Here is a 25047-nt window from a genome sequence, read left to right as displayed (position 1 = left end):
GCATCGTCTATCGACCCAACCCTAATTTGGATAGTGTGGTTACTAGAAAATTAGCTAAAAATATAGATTAAGTAATTTTAAACGATTCCTTCAGGTCTTAGTAGATGTACATTTCAGATCTCTCTTCCCCCTCTTGCTGTCAGTTTTATGCTCACATGAACATAAAACGAGCACTCCGAAGCAAAATAAAGGAGGCTGAGTTATCCATACGTTGCTGACCTCAAACTGTCATCCTCCACAGAGCTCTGACACAGCAGACTTTGCATCTATAATCACCAGGATGGAGGATGTCCAGAAAGCAACAGTGTGCTGCATTATGACACTGCTGCCAGGCTTCTTTCTTGATCCAGGTGCAACCAACTGCAGTGCTTAATCAATAACACGATTAATCACATTTGCTTGAACTACAACACACAGCGGCCACGGGCCAGTGTGTATTTTGGTTAGTGAATCATTCATGGAACGAGAGAGCTCAATGAGGCATAGTGTGAGGGAGCGGGAGATTCCGTCACGTACATGTGGAGATGAGCAGGGTTTTCTGGGCTGAGGTTAGAAAGATATGCTAATCAAAGACCCACATGCAATCTGCACTAGAACAGCTCTGAAGATTTCTGCAAAATTGGACCCCCCGCAATTCAGAAATGACTATAAATCTACCACCCCTGCATTTTTATTATATTGTATAACATTTTATCTGATTGTGCATTTAGCAGCAGATAAGATTAGTGTAGGTGCAAAGCGTGAAGTCAAATGACTTGACTGTGTACATAATGCTTTTAAATGTAAAAAGTTCTTATTTGATATTTTTTAGATTAGACGTATAGACAACAATGTTAGACGTATAGACAACAATGCTGCCAAAATGTTCAATATTCACACAGATCTACGAAAACATTGCTGTGTTTGCGGAGGTTCGCTTTGGGTGTAAGCGACTACTGAGACGTCATCACGGTGTTAGCGGAGGTTCGCTTTGGGTGAGCGCAACATGATTTTGGCTGGCAGAGCGCAGGAAATTTGAGACTGGAGCAAACAGTTCACGTGGCGCCGAATTTCATTCGAGTTGAATATGAATCAGTTTGAAAAGATTCTGTCTGAAATGTGTACGCCTGTACAGACATCTTTATGATCAGTCCATGCGTGATCATAGTGTTAAAGAGATGACCAATAATTCTAGGCAAAAGTGGAGACCCATGTGGTTTTAATAAACAATTACAGAATATGTTTTCCACTGTTTACACTGATGTATATTACAATTTTGAATAAAATTTTTTTTTTTTTAATTTTGAGTAATAAAAATTGGCAGTGCAATTGTAGGTAAAACACAGACAACCAAAAATGTATTCAATGAGAATTAAACAAAGCACATGTCATTATTGAAGATTGTTCCCGTTTTTAATGTGATGAGATTGAATGTATTTGTGTTGCCTGTTTTTTTTCTGTGACGTGTGTAATGTGAATGCTGATGTGGTTGTGTTGTGAAGCTTAAACATAAATTTCCACTTGTGGACAATAAAGAAAGTGAAGAAAAAACTATTTAAAAGTTACAAAACTAAAATGAAGTAACCAATTATTTCTTTGATAACTGGAAAATATATTTATGCCCTATTTTTCTAGGCTTTGTTGGTGGACCATTATTGCTTTTTTAGCATATTATTAGGACAGAAACTAGCCAGACAGTAATGTGTGAATTGTGGAGTAGGTTAAATAACAAAAAAAGAAATAAAATTCCTTCCAAAATAAAATATATACTTGCGAAACCAATGTTCCTGTTGTCATTGATATTTTAATAAACTATATTAGATAGAACTGTCCGAGATATGAACAAAAGCAAGAGACGCATCAAAGTTTGATTTTAAAAAAAAATCTTGAATGGTTATAAAAATCTTTATAAATCATTAAAATAATTTCTAAAAATAATAAGCATAAAAATCTTGAACAAATTAATGATAAAATATATTAATGTAATGTAATGTAATATAGCACATTTATTGTGTATGGTCATACACCCAAAGCACTTCACAATCATGAGGGGGGGTCTCTCCACACCATCACCAGTGTGCAGCATCCACTTGGATGATGCGACCGCAGCCACTGGACAACAGCACCAGTGCGCTCACTACACACCAGCTATTGGTGGAGTGGTGAGATAGTGATAGTCAATTCAGTGGATATGGATGATTGGGAGGTCATTATCATAAGGGCACATTGAGGGACTTTAGCCAGGACACTTGGGATACACCTGTACTCTTTACGAGAAGTGGCATGGGATTTTAAATGACCACAGAGAAGTCAGGACCTCGGTTTAACATTCCATCCGAAAGACGGTTGATATGACAGTTCCGGAAACTTCCTACTTGCATGGTTATCAGTCTGATTTTAAAGTCGGTTTCTTTTGACCGCCCCATTTTAAAGAATCACAACAGCAAATACGTCAAGTATAAAAGCCTCTTCCGTTTCGTGAGGTGCGCGCACAGTCAGTAGAGGTTCACAACGTGGTGCCAGGTGAAAGTTTAAATCAGCCTTGAGGAATTCAAGTACTAATATACAAGGATGTATCAGCATATGATTTTCATGATATATTATGATAATCGAGATCACCGTTTCATGTTTTTACTTTATAAGGTGTTAACCCAACATTATTAAATCAGTCCCACAATCATCAGCTACAATGATCCCTAAACAAATGAAAACAACAGTCTGTTCCACCAAAAACCTGTAAGAAAAAAGTAAAGCTGTACATCTCCTACAAATATACAAATGTACAAATATAATAAGCAAAAAAATTATACCTTTTTTAAAGATTGGATTATCAAAACCAAAGGCTATTAAATTAGCACATAACACTTATGGTTAAGCTACTTGGTTTAGGCCATATTATAAGGCTAATATTTTCGGCAAAGTGCTGCACAAAAGCCCTTTACAAAATTGAACAAGGGCAAAACAAAAAGGGATAACTACAAATATTTTTAATAAAATGTATTGTAGTTATAATTTGATAAGTATTCTCAAAAGACAAGACTTTTTATTTTCCTTCCTTTTATCTTAACTGTAATTTTGACATGTACAGATCTGGTTTATAACAAATAAAAAGATTAAATGCATAATCAGTAGATGCATTTCAGAGAATCTACGGATGTGTTCTTAACCTCATACAGTGAAGACATGACACATTGAGAAGATGAAAATGCAACAAGTGGATGATAAAACTGTGCTCAGTCAGCTAAACAAGCAGATTATGTATTTTTAAGCAGACTATGGTTATAAATCACAGACAGAAAATATCAATGTTTTGATATGCATTGTCTGTATAAATTCCATCACTGCATTCCCTCTGTCTATATCACAGAAAACATAGTCTTAATTTATAAACTGGACATAACTCATCTGCACAGTGTGTTCCTGAATATGGGGATGCAAAGTAGTGGAAAAAGAGAAAAGAAATGCCATTTTGCAACCAACTGAATATCCATCCTCGAGGACAACCCCATATTCATTTTTTTTTGTATATGTAAAGTACACCACACTGCATATTTCACAGGTACATTTTCAGCCGGGGATAGAAATCACAGCTTCGGTTTCTGACATTTTCTCTCCTGTACTTGTCTGAGAGGAGAAATCGGAGTCTCTAAGCAGTCAGGTGGAATGGAGCCGTATATGAGCAGGTGAGATTCTCATCAGGTTTCATTTTTATCTAGCAAAACCATGGACAAGCAAATACGGATATGACATTCATGATAAGCCATGATGCATGATGTTATAGTATCTAGAAATGTATGTTTAGCCACAAAATCACAGTTGTTATCTCTAATGTATAAAAAGTTTGTTGTGCTTAGTTGAAAAACAAATGTTGCTTAAATGCTTAACTGCAGATACCAAAGATGGTTTTTCAAAAGCACTCCATAACTGTACAGGTTAAATAGCAGTCAGACTTACTCAAATTTATATTCATAAATAATAATGAAATGCTATTTTTGAACACAATTTGCTTATAAAAGATTCAATTGGACTACATTTGTCATACATTTTTTGACTTTAAGTCTATTTTAGTCCAATTTTGGAACCAGATTTAAGAATATCTTTCCACATAAATTTATATTAAAATTCTCCATTTAATACTCAATTACCTGGATTTTCTCAAAAAGATGCATTCTTTACCTCCTTATATATTCCACAATTCTCAAACCCATTAATTTCCAGTTTATTCCCATTGAATTATTTATTCAAGTTAGGAAGAGTGCCTCCAAAAATGAATATGATTCTATTCTGCTTTGGAGAATCTTGATGACATTATGCTATCTGGGTATGGATGGTTGTGTTTCAGCCACTGCAGGACAACATGGTAATTGGGATGTTTCTGGGGTTCAGATGAAGAGGCCGCCATTGTGTTATGTCACAATACCCTCATCACATCCCAATGGAAGTCATTAACTCCTGGAGGCCAGAGCAGGTCATGCTGGGAGTTCATAAATCACAAAAGCACCGCAATTGAGAGTCAGCACTTCATTAACACGCAGATTACAGATAGAAAAGAGAGGGCAAAATAATAAGAAAGGGCCATGTATCAGAGATCCTCCTCTTCTGAAGATGCAGTGTGATCCAGCGAGCTCTAGAGACTTTAAAATGTTAAAGCAGGTCTCACACTGTCTGCAGCACATATCCCCCTAAGGCAACTTCCTGTAAACCAAATTACTGTAACACATTTTCATTAGGTAGCTTGTTCTACCCCTGAGAGAAGAAATCAGGAGGATCATACTGGCAAAAAATAAATAAATAAAATTTAAGTGATTTCAATCACAAGCACATTCTGGCATTTTGGAGAGGGAATGATCAAAACAACAGGCAGCCTTGGAGAGCTGGTCTAAACGAGTGCTCACTGAAGACGCTGGGCCTAGAGCTTGCTGTACCCTGCAGGGCACTTTCTATCCGCAAACTCCAGTAGCAGAATGTCAGCGAAAGTAATGCGAGTCAAACCAGCCCACACAAAGTAACACTTCCCTATTAAACTCTCTAAAGATGAAATGTTTTTTTAACATGAGAGGCTGCTGGCACTGGAAAAGAAACAGTACAGACCATATGCTTCTGCAACTCTTTGAACCTGAGGTAGGATTTTGGAAAAATGAAAAGCTAGACTACTAGAGGATTAGGGCATCACAGTCTGACGAATCATTTGAGAATTTGTAATCTATTGGTGGATTCAGCATGCACACAATCAATAAAGCATTGTCCCTAATACTTTTATTGTTTTTAAGCATGGCATGTTTTGTTCCATGGTACATATGTAATTACAAAATAATTACGGATGCACTGAATTTTCAGCTGAAAATTCGAAAGAATAAACAGGAGAATTTTTTTTTTAATTCAAACCAGGGTGTTTGCCTTTTTTGACCTTTCACTTCAGTCGTAATCTCTGCAGAAAGCAATACGCTATAAAACTCATTCGTTTTTGACCGGGCTAGAGCAGTTTGTTACTGTACTGACCAAAGCAAAAGCAGCGGACAGAACCAAGGTTATAATAGTTTTGGATTTTTGATTGTTTTTGTTTTTTTTTACTTTTTGTTTTCAAAGTCAGTAAGTTTTAATTTGTTTTTAAAGATAGATTTACTAGTTTCTTTTAGTTTTATATTTTGAAATTGCTTAGTTTTAATTTAGTATTTATTAGTTTTAGTGTTAGTGTTTGTTTTTTGCTTGTTGTTTCTTTGTAAATTAGGATATTTGTTAGGTGCAAGATTCAAAATCATCGGAATAAATATGGCATAATAAAAACTCCAAAGATAGGCTACATTTTTTAACACAAGAACACTACCATCTACCCATCCTCAAATTTAAATACAACAGCGCACAAGATAGCAGCCTAAATAAGTAAAATATGTGTCTAAGGCTGCTTCTGAGGTCAGATAGTAGTGATGGGAAGTTTGGATCTTTAACGCGAACCGGCTCTTTCGTGACAATCTTCCTATGTTTGGACTTAATATCAAAAATATGTAGTCCGCAATCATAATGTCAGTGAGTTAAACTATCACCATGACCTGAAATCATTCTTACAATTACATCTAGCAACCCAACTGAAGCATGATTCACTTATTTAAATTCCATTACGATGTTCTGTTATGAAATAAACATACGTTTTGCCAGATCCCCTTTTTTTGTTCATTTTCGTTAACTATAATAACCTTTGATAGAACGTCCACAAGCATGAACAAGCACCACTGTCAAAGTTCAAAATGCAGTAGCTCAATATTCTGCTCTGTGGATATTAAGCTCAGTACATCCATACTTATCTATGCAAGCACTGCACATGTTCACTGGAAAAAACAGGACATTTCTATGTAGTACTCTCGTTTCTGCTGCTAGCACTGCTGTGCTGTCATGGCAACACTAGCAAAATGGTGCCTCACGGTCAATAACATTTTTCTGTCAATAAAATAGTTATTTTATCTTTTTCAATTATTTTTTTATTCAATATATTCAGTATTTTAATTCTGTTGCATCCCCAAAAAAGTATGATTATCAGTGAATAATTTTTCTATAGTCACACAAAGCTAACATAGGAACTCTTTGTGACATTGTTTAGCAGTTATGGTCTATTCATCTAATTCTTCGATGCGAAAGAGCGCTCATTTTTGCCATTGTTTTAGAACTTCCGATTCAGCTGTATCGATTCAGCAACATGTAAATGTAATGTAATGTGTATTTATGTAGCGCATTTATTGTGTATGACCATATACCATGAGGGGGGTTCTCCAAACCACCAGTGTGCAGCATCTACTTGGATGATGCGATGGCAGCCACAAGACAAAGGGGTCAGTGCGCTCACCACACACCAGCTATTGGTGGAGTGGAGAGACTAGAGATACAGCCAATTAAGTGGATGGGAATGATTAGGAGGCCATTATGGGTAGGGGCTGATGACACTGGGGTTAGACCCCTATTCTTTACGAGAAGTGCCATGGGATTTTTTAATGAACACAGAGAGTCGAGACCTCAGTTTAATGTCTCATCCACAAGACACCACTCACTGACAGATAGTGTCCCCTTCACTTGACTGGGGCGTTAGGACTCACGCAGACTGCAGGTTGAGCTGGCCTCACTAACACAACCTCCAACAGCAACCTAGTTTTCCCATGTGGTCTCCTATTCAGGTACTGATCAGGCTCAGCCCTGCTTGGCTTCAGTGAGGAACCGGTCTTGGGTTGCAGGGTGATATGGCTGTGGCCATATGGCCAAATGACAAGAAATAATAAACTACAGAATACGGTCAAACTTCTTGCTCTACAAACAAGTGTGTTCATGACTATACATAAGAAGTAAAATAATGTAATAAGAAAATATTAGTTTGCAACATAAGCTGTTTTTAATGCCTAATAATCAATGTAAATGAATGAGACTGGAAGTCTCATGCCAAAAGGATTCCCATGGCTGCATCTGCTCGTACATGAAGAATGAAGTCAACAGAAGCAAGCAAAAATGCATTGTGGAGCTCAATTAATAATCTTCTTCTAAAATTTTAGTTTTCTAAAAAATCACAGCATAAATGTTTGTGATGACATGAGCGGTTAATATTGACTGACTTTTCATTTTTGGATGAACTACTGCTTTACACGCAGTGCTCCATTTCAAGCAGGGGCAAGTCCTGCAGGAATGCTTCGTCACTGTGAGGATGAACAAATTGTCAACAGACAGAAAAAAAGCTGAAAGAAACGCACTCTGTCAGCATGCAATATTTCAGGAAGAAGAGAGCTCTATGCTGTTAGATCAGTCTTCCCTGGTCACTGACACAAAAAGATTCTGGTACTCGCTTAATTCAATGAACAAAAACATATATAATAATAATAATTTATGTGGCTTGTATAATAGAGTACTCAATAAATCAATCATTGCACTGCTCTGAATCTACAGTACCAAAGCAAATGAAACTATATATCTTTCGAATTTGAAGTCTGAATTGAAACTGATGGTGAAGGGAAAAAAACAAAAACAACAGAATAACAGAACAATAAAGAAAGACAATAAACAGACATCAGGTCTTTGTATTGCATTGTCTTCCCTGACTTCCAGCAAAGCCAATATGCAGAACTACCACTGCACTTTGACTGGTGAACAAATTACTTTTATTAGCGGGTTAATTTAATGACCCACTGGTTATCAGTTTGAATTAGTCTAACAAATTACTCACAGATTAACACAGAGTTACAAAACACAAATCACTAAAGCATTTTGATGATTTCATTGATCAAAAATCGACCGCCCTTGGTTTGTATTATGGCTGTAAACAGTAATACAGTACAGTAAATACATGGCGATGTGTCAAATAGTTTACTTTTGATAGTTTATAATGCTTTAACGATATATAGTGGAACTACAGCAGTGTTCATTGTGTATTCAAAAAAATATTTTATTAAACACATTTATGCAATAAACAGTATTTATACAGTATTTTTTCTAATCACAAAGCAAATACATTAACTAAGAATAACTTATAAAACATAGTGCAGAGCGTTAATTAAGAAATCAATCCATAGCTAGACCAGTGTTAATTTCGTTTAAAATTTGTCATAAATTGTAAATGGTTTTTACAGATGAAAACTAAATAAAAATTAAGCGATGATGACGACAACTACAATAAAAATATACTGACGTTTTCATTGACTAATAAAAACGAGACGAGAACGTTATCAAGGGACGTTTTTTGGAAAATATCCAATCAGAATTATTCTTGGTATGTGACGCATGATACACACACACACACACACACACACACACACACACACGTGATTCATGAAGATTCATGTTTGATGTCAAGACAAAAAGAGCGTAAACCGTATGGGGAGGAAAAAGCTGATAAAAACAACAAATCTGAAGTGACATCAGCATGCAGGGAATAAAATAACCGAAATTCACAGTAAACTCAGTCTTTTTTATTTACCCGAGTGTGTGCTTCTGTTTAACTGAAACGGTGTAGCCTCTCGCTGACCATTAGAGAATTTACCCTGTTAAACTGTACATTAAAAATTATAACATCGGTAACATATGATCATGGCATTTATATTTGTGAGGAGTTGTTTCCTCATGCATTTCATTTTAGCAGTGGCTACAGTTTAGCTGGCCTGATCTAACTCACGATAGGTTACGTGCGCTGTCTGCGTCTGCCGCAATCACCATGACAACGGCCATTTACCTCTACCACAATACAAAAAGTGGTTAATTCAGGACATCATGAAGCGATGTGATTATTTTTTACTGTAGTGCTGTAATCTCCACTTATCAAGGAGTCGCATTCTAACTAATTTATTTATTTTTTTACATATATTTTCCTTTATAATTATGGTGGCTTGAAAAGCCAGCATACTGTTATCTATCTTAAACTTATTATTATGGTGGCTTGAAAAGCCAGCATATTGTTATCTATCTTAAACTTATTATTATTCTTCTTCTTCTTCTTCTGAGACTAATTTCTAAGTGTATCTCCTCCTAGGCCTTTCAAGCTACATACTTCAAACTTTCGTCAAACCTTCGAACTGGTCTGACTCGGGTTGCTATATCTTTTCTAACTGATCCGACCTTGGGTTTTCCGAAAAACGACCCAGAAAAATCCCAAAAGTCCCATTGACTTAACATTGGGTCAAACTTTGTGAGCTCATAACTCTGCATCAGACTGTCCTACAGACTTCTAACTGGACTCATTTAACTCAGTCTAGCCAGCAGCCAATAACTGATGACGTTTTAACTTACTAGCCACTCCCTAGCAACCACTTACAGCACCCTAGCAACTGTCCCATAGACTTCCATTGTAAAAGACTCCCATTTACTTAACATTGGATCAACCTTTGTGAGCTCATAACTCTGCATCAGACTGTCCTACAGACTAGAGTCTGGCCTCATTCAACTCAGTCTAGCCAGCAGCCAATCACTGATTACCTTTAAACTTACTAGCCACTCCCTAGCAACCAATTTCAGCACCCTAGCAACTGTCCCAGAGACTGTGACTAGCTATTCTAACACACGCTAACAGTTTTAACATCCTACTGACATGCTAATCTTGCTAGAAAGGTGCTAGCAACACGATAGTGACATGCTAGTCATGCTAGTAACATGCTAATTCATGCTAGAATCATGCTAACAACATGCTAATTCATGCTAGAAACAAGCTGATTCATGCGGGAATCATGCTAGTAACATGCTAGTTACATGCTAGTTAATGCTAGAATCATGCTAGTTACATGCTAATTCATGCTAGAAACATGCTAATTCATGCTAGAATCATGCTAACAACATGCTAATTCATGCTAGAAACATGCTAGTAACATGCTGGAATCATGCTAGTAACATGCTAATTCATGCTAGAAACATGCTAGTAACATGCTAATTCATGCTAGAATCATGCTAGTAACATGCTAATTCATGCTAGAATCATGCTAGTAACATGCTAATCCATGCTAGAATCATGCTAGTAACATGCTAATTCATGCTAGTAACATGCTAATTCATGCTAGAATCATGCTAATAACTTGCTAATTCATGCTAGAATCATGCTAGTAACACGCTAATTCATGCTAGAATCATGCTAATAACATGCTAATTCATGCTAGAATCATGCTAGTAACATGCTAATTCATGCTAGAATCATGCTAGTAACATGCTAATTCATGCTAGAAACATGCTAGTAACATGCTAATTCATGCTAGAATCATGCTAGTAACATGCTAATTCATGCTAGAATCATGCTAATAACATGCTAATTCATGCTAGAAACATGCTAATTCATGCTAGAATCATGCTAATAACATGCTAATTCATGCTAGAGACATGCTAGTAACATGCTAATTAATGCTAGAAACTTGCTAGTAACATGCTAATTCATGCTAGAATCATGCTAGTAACATGCTAATTCATGCTAGAAACATGCTAGTAACATGCTAATTCATGCTAGAAACATGCTAGTAACATGCTAATTCATGGTAGAATCATGCTAGTTACATGCTAATCCATGCTAGAATCATGCTAGTAACATGCTAATTCATGCTAGAATCATGCTAATAACATGCTAATTCATGCTAGTAACATGCTAATTCATGCTAGAATCATGCTAGTAACATGCTAATTCATGCTAGAATCATGCTAGTAACATACTAATTCATGCTAGAAACATGCTAGTAACATGCTAATTCATGCTAGAAACATGCTAGTAACATGCTAATTCATGCTAGAATCATGCTAGTAACATGCTAATTCATGCTAGAAACATGCTAGTAACATGCTAACTCATGCTAGAAACATGCTAGTAACATGCTAATTCATGCTAGAATTATGCTAATTCATGCTAGAAACATGCTAGTAACATGCTAATTCATGCTAGAATCATGCTAGTTACATGCTAATTTATGTTAGAATCATGCTAGTTACTTGCTAATTCATGCTAGTAACATGCTAATTCAGACTCGGCTTTTCAAGCCACCATAAAGTTTGTCCTCAAACTTTAATATCTAGTTCTTCTTCTTCTTCTTCTGAGACTAATTTCTAAGTGTATCTCCTCCTAGGCCTTTCAAGCTACATACTTCAAACTTTCGTCAAACCTTCGAACTGGTCTGACTCGGGTTGCTATATCTTTTCTAACTGATCCGACCTTGGGTTTTCCGAAAAACGACCCAGAAAAATCCCAAAAGTCCCATTGACTTAACATTGGGTCAAACTTTGTGAGCTCATAACTCTGCATTAGACTGTCCTACAGACTTCTAACTGGACTCATTTAACTCAGTCTAGCCAGCAGCCAATAACTGATGACTTTTTAACTTACTAGCCACTCCCTAGCAACCACTTACAGCACCCTAGCAACTGTTCCATAGACTTCCATTGTAAAAGACTCCCATTTACTTAACATTGGATCAACCTTTGTGAGCTCATAACTCTGCATCAGACTGTCCTACAGACTAGAGTCTGGCCTCATTCAACTCAGTCTAGCCAGCAGCCAATCACTGATTACCTTTAAACTTACTAGCCACTCCCTAGCAACCAATTTCAGCACCCTAGCAACTGTCCCAGAGACTGTGACTAGCTATTCTAACACACGCTAACAGTTTTAACATCCTACTGACATGCTAATCTTGCTAGAAAGGTGCTAGCAACACGATAGTGACATGCTAGTCATGCTAGTAACATGCTAATTCATGCTAGAATCATGCTAACAACATGCTAATTCATGCTAGAAACAAGCTGATTCATGCTAGAATCATGCTAGTAACATGCTAGTTACATGCTAGTTAATGCTAGAATCATGCTAGTTACATGCTAATTCATGCTAGAAACATGCTAATTCATGCTAGAATCATGCTAGTAACATGCTAATTCATGCTAGAATCATGCTAATAACATGCTAATTCATGCTAGAATCATGCTAGTAACACGCTAATTCATGCTAGAATCATGCTAATAACATGCTAATTCATGCTAGAAACATGCTAGTAACATGCTAATTCATGCTAGAATCATGGTAGTAACATGCTAATTCATGCTAGAAACATGCTAGTAACATGCTAATTCATGCTAGAATCATGCTAGTAACATGCTAATTCATGCTAGAATCATGCTAATAACATGCTAATTCATGCTAGAAACATGCTAATTCATGCTAGAATCATGCTAATAACATGCTAATTCATGCTAGAGACATGCAAGTAACATGCTAATTAATGCTAGAAACATGCTAGTAACATGCTAATTCATGCTAGAATCATGCTAGTAACATGCTAATTCATGCTAGAAACATGCTAGTAACATGCTAATTCATGCTAGAATCATGCTAATTCATGCTAGAAACATGCTAGTAACATGCTAATTCATGGTAGAATCATGCTAGTTACATGCTAATCCATGCTAGAATCATGCTAGTAACATGCTAATTCATGCTAGAATCATGCTAATAACATGCTAATTCATGCTAGTAACATGCTAATTCATGCTAGAATCATGCTAGTAACATGCTAATTCATGCTAGAATCATGCTAGTAACATGCTAATTCATGCTAGAAACATGCTAGTAACATGCTAATTCATGCTAGAATCATGCTAGTAACATGCTAATTCATGCTAGAAACATGCTAGTAACATGCTAACTCATGCTAGAAACATGCTAGTAACATGCTAATTCATGCTAGAATCATGCTAATTCATGCTAGAAACATGCTAGTAACATGCTAATTCATGCTAGAATCATGCTAGTTACATGCTAATTTATGTTAGAATCATGCTAGTTACTTGCTAATTCATGCTAGTAACATGCTAATTCACACTCGGCTTTTCAAGCCACCATAAAGTTTGTCCTCAAACTTTAATATCTAGTTATTCTTCTTCTTCTTCTGAGACTAATTTCTAAGTGTATCTCCTCCTAGGCCTTTCAAGCTACATACTTCAAACTTTCGTCAAACCTTCGAACTGGTCTGACTCGGGTTGCTATATCTTTTCTAACTGATCCGACCTTGGGTTTTCCGAAAAACGACCCAGAAAAATCCCAAAAGTCCCATTGACTTAACATTGGGTCAAACTTTGTGAGCTCATAACTCTGCATCAGACTGTCCTACAGACTTCTAACTGGACTCATTTAACTCAGTCTAGCCAGCAGCCAATAACTGATGACTTTTTAACTTACTAGCCACTCCCTAGCAACCAATTACAGCACCCTAGCAACTGTCCCATAGACTTCCATTGTAAAAGACTCCCATTTACTTAACATTGGATCAACCTTTGTGAGCTCATAACTCTGCATCAGACTGTCCTACAGACTAGAGTCTGGCCTCATTCAACTCAGTCTAGCCAGCAGCCAATCACTGATTACCTTTAAACTTACTAGCCACTCCCTAGCAACCAATTTCAGCACCCTAGCAACTGTCCCAGAGACTGTGACTAGCTATTCTAACACACGCTAACAGTTTTAACATCCTACTGACATGCTAATCTTGCTAGAAAGGTGCTATCAACACGATAGTGACATGCTAGTCATGCTAGTAACATGCTAATTCATGCTAGAATCATGCTAACAACATGCTAATTCATGCTAGAAACAAGCTGATTCATGCTAGAATCATGCTAGTAACATGCTAGTTACATGCTAGTTAATGGTAGAATCATGCTAATTCATGCTAGAATCATGCTAACAACATGCTAATTCATGCTAGAAACAAGCTGATTCATGCTAGTAACATGCTAGTTACATGCTAATTAATGCTAGAATCATGCTAGTTACATGCTAATTCATGCTAGAAACATGCTAATTCATGCTAGAATCATGCTAACAACATGCTAATTCATGCTAGAAACATGCTAGTAACATGCTAATTCATGCTAGAAACATGCTAGTAACATGCTAGAATCATGCTAGTAACATGTTAATTCATGCTAGTAACATGCTAATTCATGCTAGAATCATGCTAGTAACATGCTAATCCATGCTAGAATCATGCTAGTAACATGCTAATTCATGCTAGAATCATGCTAGTAACATGCTAATTCATGCTAGAATCATGCTAGTAACATGCTAATTCATGCTGGTAACATGCTAGTAACATGCTAATTCATGCTAGAAACATGCTAGTAACATGCTAATTCATGCTAGAATCATGCTAGTAACATGCTAATTCATGCTAGAATCATGCTAATAACATGCTAATTCATGCTAGAAACATGCTAATTCATGCTAGAATCATGCTAATAACATGCTAATTCATGCTAGAAACATGCTAGTAACATGCTAATTAATGCTAGAAACATGTTAGTAACATGCTAATTCATGCTAGAATTATGCTAGTAACATGCTAATTCATGCTAGAAACATGCTAGTAACATGCTAATTCATGCTAGAATCATGCTAGTAACATGCTAATTCATGCTAGAATCATGCTAATAACATGCTAATTCATGCTAGAAACATGCTAGTAACATGCTAATTCATGCTAGAATCATGCTAGTAACATGCTAATTCCATGCTAGAATCATGCTAGTAACATGCTAATTCATGCTAGAATCATGCTAATAACATGCTAATTCATGCTAGAATCATGCTAGTAACATGCTAATTCATGCTAGAATCATGCTAGTAACATGCTAATTCATGCTAGAAACATGCTAGTAACATGCTAATTCATGCTAGAATCATGCTAGTAACATGCTAATTCATGCTAGAATCATGCTAATAACATGCTAATTCATGCTAGAATCATGCTAATAACATGCTAATTCATGCTAGAATCATGCTAGTAACATACTAATTCATGCTAGAAACATGCTAGTAACATGCTAATTCATGCTAGAATCATGCTAGTAACATGCTAATTCATGCTAGAATCATGCTAATAACATGCTAATTCATGCTAGAATCATGCTAATAACATGCTAAATCATGCTAGAAACATGCTAGAAACATGCTAGTAACATGCTAATTCATGCTAGAAACATGCTAGTAACATGCTAATTCATGCTAGAATCATGCTAGTAACATGCTAATTCATGCTAGAAACATGCTAGTAACATGCTAACTCATGCTAGAAACATGCTAATTCATGCTAGAATCATGCTAATTCATGCTAGAAACATGCTAGTAACATGCTAATTCATGCTAGAAACATGTTAGTAACATGCTAATTCATGCTAGAATCATGCTAATTTATGTTAGAATCATGCTAGTTACTTGCTTATTCATGCTAGTAACATGCTAATTCAGACTCGGCTTTTCAAGCCACCATAAAGTTTGTCCTCAAACTTTAATATCTAGTTTCTCTATGCGAGTTAACAGCGTCCTGGGACTGACTGAGTGCACATATTACAAGATAACACATTATCATTTGCCATTATCATTGGAAAAACTATTTTAGGCCTGTCAAAGATTTAGTTGCTTGAAACTATTCAACAGACTGGTCAAAAAACTTGTAGTTTACCACATTAAAATAAAGGGTTTGCTAAATATTTGCAAAGTCCTATATTTTCAGTAGCCTACTGTTCTTGCCGACACATAATTTTACATATCCTTTATGATATAAATAAACAATGCATATCTATTTTTTGGTCTTTAATGGAAAAAGCTATACTCCATATTGTAATGTTTTATTTCCTTTGAAGTCAGTACAAAATTTTGTATAAATAAATGTATACAAGGGCATCACGGTGGCGCAGTGGGATCGCCTCACAGTAAGAAGGTCATTGGTACGAGCCTCGGCTGGCTCGGTTGGCATTTCTTTGTGGAGTTTGAGTGGGTTTCCCCCGGATGTGTATGTATGAGAGTGTATGGATGTTTCCCAGTGGAAGGGCATCCACTGCGTAAAACATATGCTGGATATGTTGACGGTAAATTCCGCTGTGGCAACTCCAGATTAATAAATGAACTAAGCAGAAAAGAAATTGAATGAAATGTATACAATATTTTAATTAAATTACACTTAAATTAAACCAACTACACTTTAGTCAACTGAATATAGAGTAGATTTAGTCTAGACTAAAACTAGACCAAAACTAAAATGATTCAGAAGACCAAAAATAGGACAAACTAAAATGAAATTTTAGTCAAAAGACTAACACTAAAACTAAATCAAAACGTGCTGTCAAAATTAACCTTGAGCTAGACGTTCATGCAAGCTAAAAAAAACAAACATATAAGTCAAGTCTACAGAGATAGCAGCTTGTCAGTATATCTCCACAGCATTGGCTATGGGAAAAAAAACATACTTCAAAAGAACCACTTAACCTGCAATCACTTCAGCAGTAGGGTCTTGAGCTGGGAGAAAATTAGACTTACATGGTAACAGCAACCTAATGATTAAGGACCTAAACCGCTAGCACAAAGGTAGTGGTTTAAAAATCCAAATAGACTGGGATCACAAACCCTTTTTTATCACTTTAGTGCTCTTGAGCGAGGCACTAAACCCCCAAGTCGCTCTGGGCAAACTGGCCCTGCAATCAGTGAACACAGTAAGCCGCTTTAGATAATAACCATCTTCTAAATGGCAAGGAAATGGCCAAGCAACCAGCTGATCTACTTCAGAGGTCTTGCACTGAAACCCTGATGCTCTCGAATAAAGTAGTAACAAAGTTAAGTCATCAAAACAAACTACTGAATACTCTTCCCAGCCTGTTCTGTGATTTAAAAAGCCAACTACTTGCCTAGCTGGAGGCTATTTAATGTCAGAGTACCACTCTAGAGGAAACTCATTTAAGATAAGCAAGCAGTGCAGTGGCGGGACAGCGTATTGAAGGATTGCAAAGCTCCGGGTCATCACAGTACCAAAGACTGAGAAATAAAAGCCTCAGCGCAGCTCAAGAGTTTCCCCTAGTGACCATTAATCACAAGCATGGGTGTGTATGAAAATGACCACCAAAGCTGGACTGCTTTTCACAACAGCTGAGAGAATACGCTGCAACTCCTTGTCCTTTCTCTTGGCTTCCTTTGCTGACGCTGTGCTAATATCTAATATATGCTAAGCTGTGGCTGCCATGGCAACCCTCAGCATAGCAGATTTGGACTGTGTTCAAGTGAGGTTGAGGGCTAAAATGGCTGGACAATAATCCTCAAAACTCAGGACAATCACCGCAGAGCCCAAAAACCTTTGGCGGGAAGGTGATGGGAGAGGGATTTTGGGCAGAAAATGAGAGAGAAAGCTGAAGCGTGCAGGTTCTCGTGAGCGCTACTGATCACATGACTTGCGCTCAGAGCTCAGCCGTGAGAGTGGGTGGGTGGGAGTGCACTGGCACAGTAACGCTTTTTATTGGCTGCCACGGCTTTACTACTCAGCATCGTGGAATTTCTTCCAGGATGTGCAATCAGCATCATGCTATCTCACTGCAAAATTTGAGAGCAGGGATAAAAACATACAGTATGAGAGTAATGACGTTATTCCGAAGTGATTAATGACTTCGGATATTCTTATTGGAGATTAATCAGTGCTAGCAAACAGCTGGCTGATGTTGCTCTGCATCCAGTAAGTTGGATCTTTATGAATGCATCTATCTTTTTGCACTGCATCTGCTGTACCTCCTAGCACTTGCACTTCTGACATTTCTCCTCAACCCCCTGGAGAGGAATAGGATGTACGTGCCCAAAGCTTTGCTGCGCACATACACGTTGCACACAGAAATAACCTCTACAGTTATGAATGAAACAGCAGGGAAGCAGAGGGCATGCTGAGGCAGGGAGACACACAGGAGCAAGAGCGCTACATATTAAAACAAACAGGTACCTTAAACGGGTGAAATAACCTGGCCGAGATAGAAGACCCTGAGGAGTTCTGATGAGGAAGAACGGTGAGTCTTACCTGTCGGAGATATCATGACTTCCTGTGGCTCCGAGCAGTCCAAGAGCTGCACTTCCCACCACTGCAGCAGCCCCACTGCCAGCCTCCATGATACTGACTCACTGCAGGAGCAGCCTGCCAGAGAGAGAGAGAGAGAGAGAGAGTGAGAGAGAGAAAGATGTAGAGTCAGTAGAGTTAGAAATGAGACACGAAACAATATGGACAGTGCTAAAGCGAATGTGAGAGTAAAAGAAGCAGAGGAGAGAAGATGACACTGTGTGTGTGTCTTTAGAGAATCATGGACATTTCTAATAGCAATCTTACTCTACTGGGTATTTTCAAAATGATGCTTGGACTTGATGATGCTTAGACTTGAAAATGTTATCTGCTAGTAATCAGTTTGCATTGATTCACTGTGATCTGATAATACACTCTTTAAAAAGATAATCAGATTAACTAGGCTGTTAATTGGTAGTTTGAGAAAATCAAATTGGCTTATATCCACACCTTCAGGCTTGACTAATAGGCATTTTCTATTTAATATGTTCAATTTTCAAGGAACAATATTCAGCACAAATGAGAATTTTCCATTAAGATGGGTTTGATTTAGGGCTGGGTGATATTGCAAAAAAAAATCTTGATATTATGTTTCATATCATTCAATATCAATAATTATTAAACATTTTAACAATCCATTTAGGTATATTAAGATTCTTTTTTGGTTAATTATCCACTTTTTTTATTTACCAACATTACCAAGGCAAATAGTTTTAATAATCAAAAACGAACGTATTTAAACAAACATGTTTTATAATATAATAAACAAGTGTTATAGATACTCTTAAACTTGATAAAATGTTACAAAGTGTGTGCAATGGTAAAGGTAGATCAACATCTGAAAGGTGTGAATAATAATGATAGAGTAAACACCAAACTCTGTAAACAATACAAATTATGATAATCAAACATGAGCTTTCAAGAAAAGGAACCAACCATCATTATACAAATACATACTGAATATTACAAATTGTGAAATTGGATGACTACATTACCTCCTATGCTAAAAACTCATTCAGATGGGGTGCTAGTGGCTGGAATGCACAAGAAAAGAAACCAAAAAGCCACTCTAGTAACATCCTTATATCCTTTTTTTAATTTACAATCTCCTCAATGCTGCTATACGGCACTTATTTTCGCATGTGTTGATATTCTGACCTGAAGTGACGAGCATGTGCGAGCAGTTTCCTTCACCCTTTTCTATGGCGACTCTTGTAACTAGGCAACCGTCAATCATTTTCTCAGAGGATGACAAACGGACAAACCATTGAAGTTTATGGAGAAAAGTAAACAGCACTGCAGTGTTTGGATTAGGGATGTGCACATTTATTTGATTAATCGAACGCATTAGCGACGTTCAAGCATGAAAACGATAAGAAGCGTTCTCACACACCAGAAGCGCCACGGCCCACGCAGCGTCATGCATTTCAGAATTCTAAACGTATGTTTCTATCAGGGTATACAGCGGTGCCCAGCCACGACTCAGGACACTTCATATTTCTGCCGCGCCACAGGAATGGTTTCATTTTAAATACGATGCGAATGTGCGCGTCTGGTGTGTGCTACTTTCAGCTATCATGTGCGCGCCATGTCTCGACACTCATTTCGGCGAGGACTCACCAAATGACACAAAATCGAAAGCTGCTTCAGGGAGCCATGCATCTCTCTAAACCCGGATCCTTTATTGTGGTGCAAAGTAAATGAGTCTAGATTTGCAAGGCTAAGCACCCTTGCCCAGTGGTACCTGGCTGTTCCTGCAACTTCTGTGCCTGAAGTCCCTGTTTTTTCCACTGCCGGTCTAATTGTAAATAAACTTTGCACTCGGCTTTCATCGGAAACCGACTGATCTTTTTGAATAAAAATATGTAGTCCTTATGTTAAGTTTTATTAGCCAAGTATGGTAAAATATTCAGACTGTTTTTGTTATAAGTTTAAGCAGCATAGTTAAATTAGGCCAGCTTTTTTTTTTTTTTTACCTCCACCGACTGATAATTTTGAAAGAAACGTTATTTTACCTAATCTTAAAGTTTTATAGCTGTGGTAAAAAATATTCAGGCTATTTTTATTTTAAGTTTACGCAGCCAAATTATGCTAGCTTCTAATTTTAGTTAGGCTATGTGCTACTTAACAGTCGTTTGGGTAAGTTTTGGTGAAACTTATTTTTGCAAACCTTTTACAAAAAATAAAAATATGTAATCATGGCATCCATAATCGTGATTAGAAATTCGATTAATTGTGCATCCCTATTATTAGCATTCATTTGCTCAACAGAAATGCTTGTGAGATTAGTTGTTGGCATTGAAATTTTTGGCCGATCAAGTAGTTTAAAATCATTGGGGGAAAAAAAAGTGAAATACATATTCAGAGAAAAGTGAAGTATTTTTTGACCATCATGTAAACCTAATGTATGAGATCTCCAAAGCTCAATTATGAACCATGAATAACATAACAGCGGAAGTTTAAGTTCACAATTTTCACTAGTCATAGTCAGTTGAAGAACCAAACCAATAAATCAATTCAACCTTCCAGTGAAAGACAATCTAATGTGCTCACCCCCACTGCAAAAGCAGGTACTTAGTGTAGGATATTAAATCTTGTTAATAGTACCATTAAAGTTGCCACCCATTCAGAGGCAAAGCTAACGTTTGTCACGCAGGAAAACACCCACCCCAAAGCTGTGTGTGGATTTAATTGCAGAGACAGGAGATAAATGACAAACCAAACAAGAGAACATCCCTCATTCATTTAAAACAACAAACCTCTAAACCCACACAGCCACCCTCCTTTAGTAGCCATGCGGCTTTCTTTGTGTCCTTTGAAGGAGACGGGGTAGAACTTCATGAAAGACTGGCAGGCAGAAAAATTGTAGGAAGCACTGCACACCCACGCTCACTCAAAAAGCAGCTTCATGTCAATGAGAAGGATGGGCTGTTGCGAGAGTTTGTTGCTGGCAGAGGAGAACTTGGGCAAAGTTTCTTTTTGTAAATGACAATTTTTGAGCTGAGCAACTGGTTGATTTTACAGTTTAGACTAATTGTATCATACAGCATGCAAATCAAATATGGTTTGCCAATTATAAACCATTAAGAACTTCATATTCAACATAAGTCTACTGTCTATACAGACGGCTGTCTACTAAAGCACAATACAAAATATCAGAAATAACAGAACTTCAAGTGTTAATGACATGTGAACCACAAAAGAGCTTGGCTGACAGTTGTTTCCAACAGAGTCAGGGATTAGCATGCTGCCAAGCTAACAAAGTGACTTAAAATAAAAACTGATAAAGCAGCAGACTGAGCACATTGTAAAATATCTGAAATGTTGTTTTGGTCATTCTATAACGCTGTATCCATTTCAGTATTAGTGTTATTATATTATCATTTACGTCCAGAACTGTAAGGAGTGTCTGTGCTCCGCGTCTCACACCCTCAAACGCCAACACGTGTCAGCATTGTAATTTATTAAATAAAGAAAAGATTCACGCAGCTTCTTCTACCGCAGCAAATTCCGTCTTTACTGTTGATATTTGGCACCAGTTTATCAGGAAGTGATGATTTTATTCTATTTGACTTGTAGGGTGGAAATGCTGTTTTATGCGATGCCGTTTATGCGATAATATAGTTTTGCACATTCATTTAATTTGCATCTTTAAATGGAAACCTAGCTATTGGCTACCAGTTTTCCAACATACGCTAAAATGGCTTCTTTAGCATTCAACAACAACAACAACAACAACTCATTAAGATTTGAAACCACTTGAGTTTGAGGGCGAGTAAACCTTCATTTAGAGCAGGGGTGCCCAAACTTTTTGCTTATGAAGGGTCAAAAAGCAAACTTGATTGAGGGTGATGAGCCGAAGGTAAATACACCAAACTTAATTACGTTAAAGTTGCCATGGGTAATTTCCTTATTTATATAGTACACTAAAAAATTATAGAAAACGTTGCTTTATATTAACTAATACAATATATATATATATATATATATATATATATATATATATATATATATATATATATATATATATATATATATATATATATATATATATATATATATATATATATATATATATATATATATATATATATATATATATTACGTTCTTTAACAGTGCATTTTTTATATTAAAAACAAAAACAATCCCATTTAAAACAGAACAGAGTTCAGTGGAGGACCTGCTTTTGTCTTGATTTCCTAGCCCATTTTTCTGCATGTTTTTCTTCTGTCCGTCAAGTGACAGTATTTACATTTTAGAAAATCAGATTCATTTATGGATACATTTATTTGGAACATTTAATTTCAGTTAGCTTTTTTCAGTTCAGTTAGAAGGTAATGTGAAATTAGAAATGACAATCTCGGTTAAAGGCATTTGACCCAACTCTCCCCATCACTCTCTTCTCTGATGGGATGGTGGGCTAAATCAAAGGTTACCATGGGCCAACTTTGGCCCACGGGCCCTAGTTTGAGCATCTCTGATTTATAGCAACGGTCTCAAACTCAATTCCTGGAGGGCCGCAACTCTGCATAGTTTAGTTCCAAGTAGATCCAACTCACACCTGCTTGACAGTCTCTAGTAGTCTCGAACACCTTGATTAGTTGGATCAGCTGTGTTTGATTAGGGTTGGAGCAAAACTGTTCAAAGCTGCGGCTCTCCAGGAATCGAATTTGAGACCAATGATTTAAAGCACTAGAAAGGAAAATGCAGTTTACATGTATCTTTAAACAATAAAACACAATACACCAAGGCATTCTGCACTAGAGGTGTGATTACATATTGCAAATGTGATAACAAATGTGATAAAATGCTGCACAGCTGATTGGAGGGCCAACTGAAATAAAAGTTTTAAAAGGGGCACCTATCATGCAAAATCAACTTTTGGAAGCTGTTGAGACAGAAATATGTTTAGGGACAGTGTTTATGAGCAGCATATAATGTTTAAGCATCTTTTCAGATCTGCTGTAAGTAGATGAGAAAAAAAAAAAAACGATGAAATGTGTTAAACATTGTAACGCCATTTGAGTGTGGCTCATTCATCGTTGCAGGAAGGCTGAATAAACTCCACAATACCTACATCAAATAAACATCAGGAAAGTTTAGCTCTGGATTAGTCTACCAGTTACTATGGTATTTGTGACTGTGGGTGTCTATTATTGTGCTGTGTTTATCATGACATCTGACTCCTCCTTCTGAAGCCACATGCCCAAAGAGTGGGCAGGGAGAAGCATCTCATTTGAATGTAAAGCAAAGACGAAAAACACCAAAAATTCCCAGACACAAAAATTGAAAATTTCAACAGGGTATAATAAATGATCAAATAGGTGTTTTTTAACCTGAAACTGAAACTTCCTGGAGACTCAAAAACCTTATTTTACATCTTGTAAACAAAACACATTGGAGCCTTTTAGCTAACAAAATAAACCAAACTATAATTGAACATAAAACATTCTTACAAAACATTAACATTAAACACATTACTGTATGCGTTTCCTGGGATTCTATCCATAAGCCAAGTGCAAAACAGCTTGAATTACAGGAAACTTAATAAAATTCTGAAAAAGCACATATCCATTTCTCTACACTCTGCCATCTTAGGCATTTTTCCTGTTCCTACTGATCTTACTACCATTCTGACATTGGCAAATCTGTGAAGGACACATGTCATGCTGTCTTAGAATCTTGAGATTATATATATATATATATATATATATATATATATATATATATATATATATATATATATATATATATATATATATATATATATATATATATATATATATATATATATATATATACACATATACACATATACATACATACATACATACATACATACATACATACATACACACACACACACAGTTGAAGTCCACAGTTAGCCCCACTGTTTTTTGTTTTTTCTCCAATTTCTGTTTAACGGAGAGAAGATTTCTCAACACATTTTTTAATAACTCATTTCTAATAACTGATTTATTTTATCTTTGTCATGATGACAGTAAATAACATCTTACTAGACATTTTAAGACACTTCTATTCAGCTTAAAGTGTTATTTAAAGGCTTAAAGTTAATTAGGTTAACTAGGCAGGATAGGGTAATTAGGCAAGTTATTGTATGGTTTGTTATGTAGACAATCTAAAAAATATAGCTTAAAAGGGGCTAATAAAAGTTTGTGCCTAAAATGTTTTTTAAAAATTAAAAACTGCTTTTATTCTAGCCGAAATAAAACAAATCTCCCTTCTCTAAGTAGTGATCCTATGTGAATCATTCACTAGAATTATGAATAGTGTCTCTTGTACAGCAGTCATGTGTTGGGTACTATAGGTTTTACAAGAGTTGTCCTCTCCTCATTTCTAGCTTCTGATTCAAAGATGTTCTCTTTGCCTCCCACCAATGAGCAATAAGAAATAACTCCTGACATTTACATTGCATTGCGACAATTCAGTGTTTCATGAGAGTCAAATTACTGTAGACTCATCTAATTCAGCTGAGGAAGAAACTGGAAAAAGCATTTCATCACTTTGGCTGGTGCCTGACATTGACAAATGAACAGCTCTTTGGACAGTTATAATAAACACTCACAACACGGTTTACTCAAAACCATTCCGGTATTATCAGTATAATAAAAACAAAGATTCTTGGAATAGGTCAAACTGAAAAATGTGCTCGTATATTAATTAATCTGTCTCACTTCATTTCCAAGCTAGTTTGAGAATTGG

At 36.5% G+C, this 25047-nt stretch overlaps 1 protein-coding gene across 3 annotated transcripts in view; it reads right to left on the bottom strand.

Moving 5' to 3' along the window:
* Positions 1-25047, bottom strand: part of arhgap32b (Rho GTPase activating protein 32b) — a 141776-nt gene that overhangs the window by 80668 nt on the left and 36061 nt on the right. For all 3 annotated transcript variants that reach the window (XM_056447032.1, XM_056447033.1, XM_056447034.1), the window contains exon 2: positions 18288-18401. In XM_056447032.1, the coding sequence (XP_056303007.1) occupies positions 18288-18376 (89 nt within the window). In that variant the 5' untranslated portion in view covers positions 18377-18401. The remainder of the gene's footprint in view (positions 1-18287; positions 18402-25047) is intronic.

This window comes from Danio aesculapii, chromosome 21 (assembly GCF_903798145.1).
Source record: "Danio aesculapii chromosome 21, fDanAes4.1, whole genome shotgun sequence".
Taxonomy (NCBI): Eukaryota; Metazoa; Chordata; class Actinopteri; order Cypriniformes; family Danionidae; genus Danio; species Danio aesculapii.
Note: the sequence above shows the minus strand (reverse complement) of the source record. Positions and strands in the feature narration are given on the sequence as shown.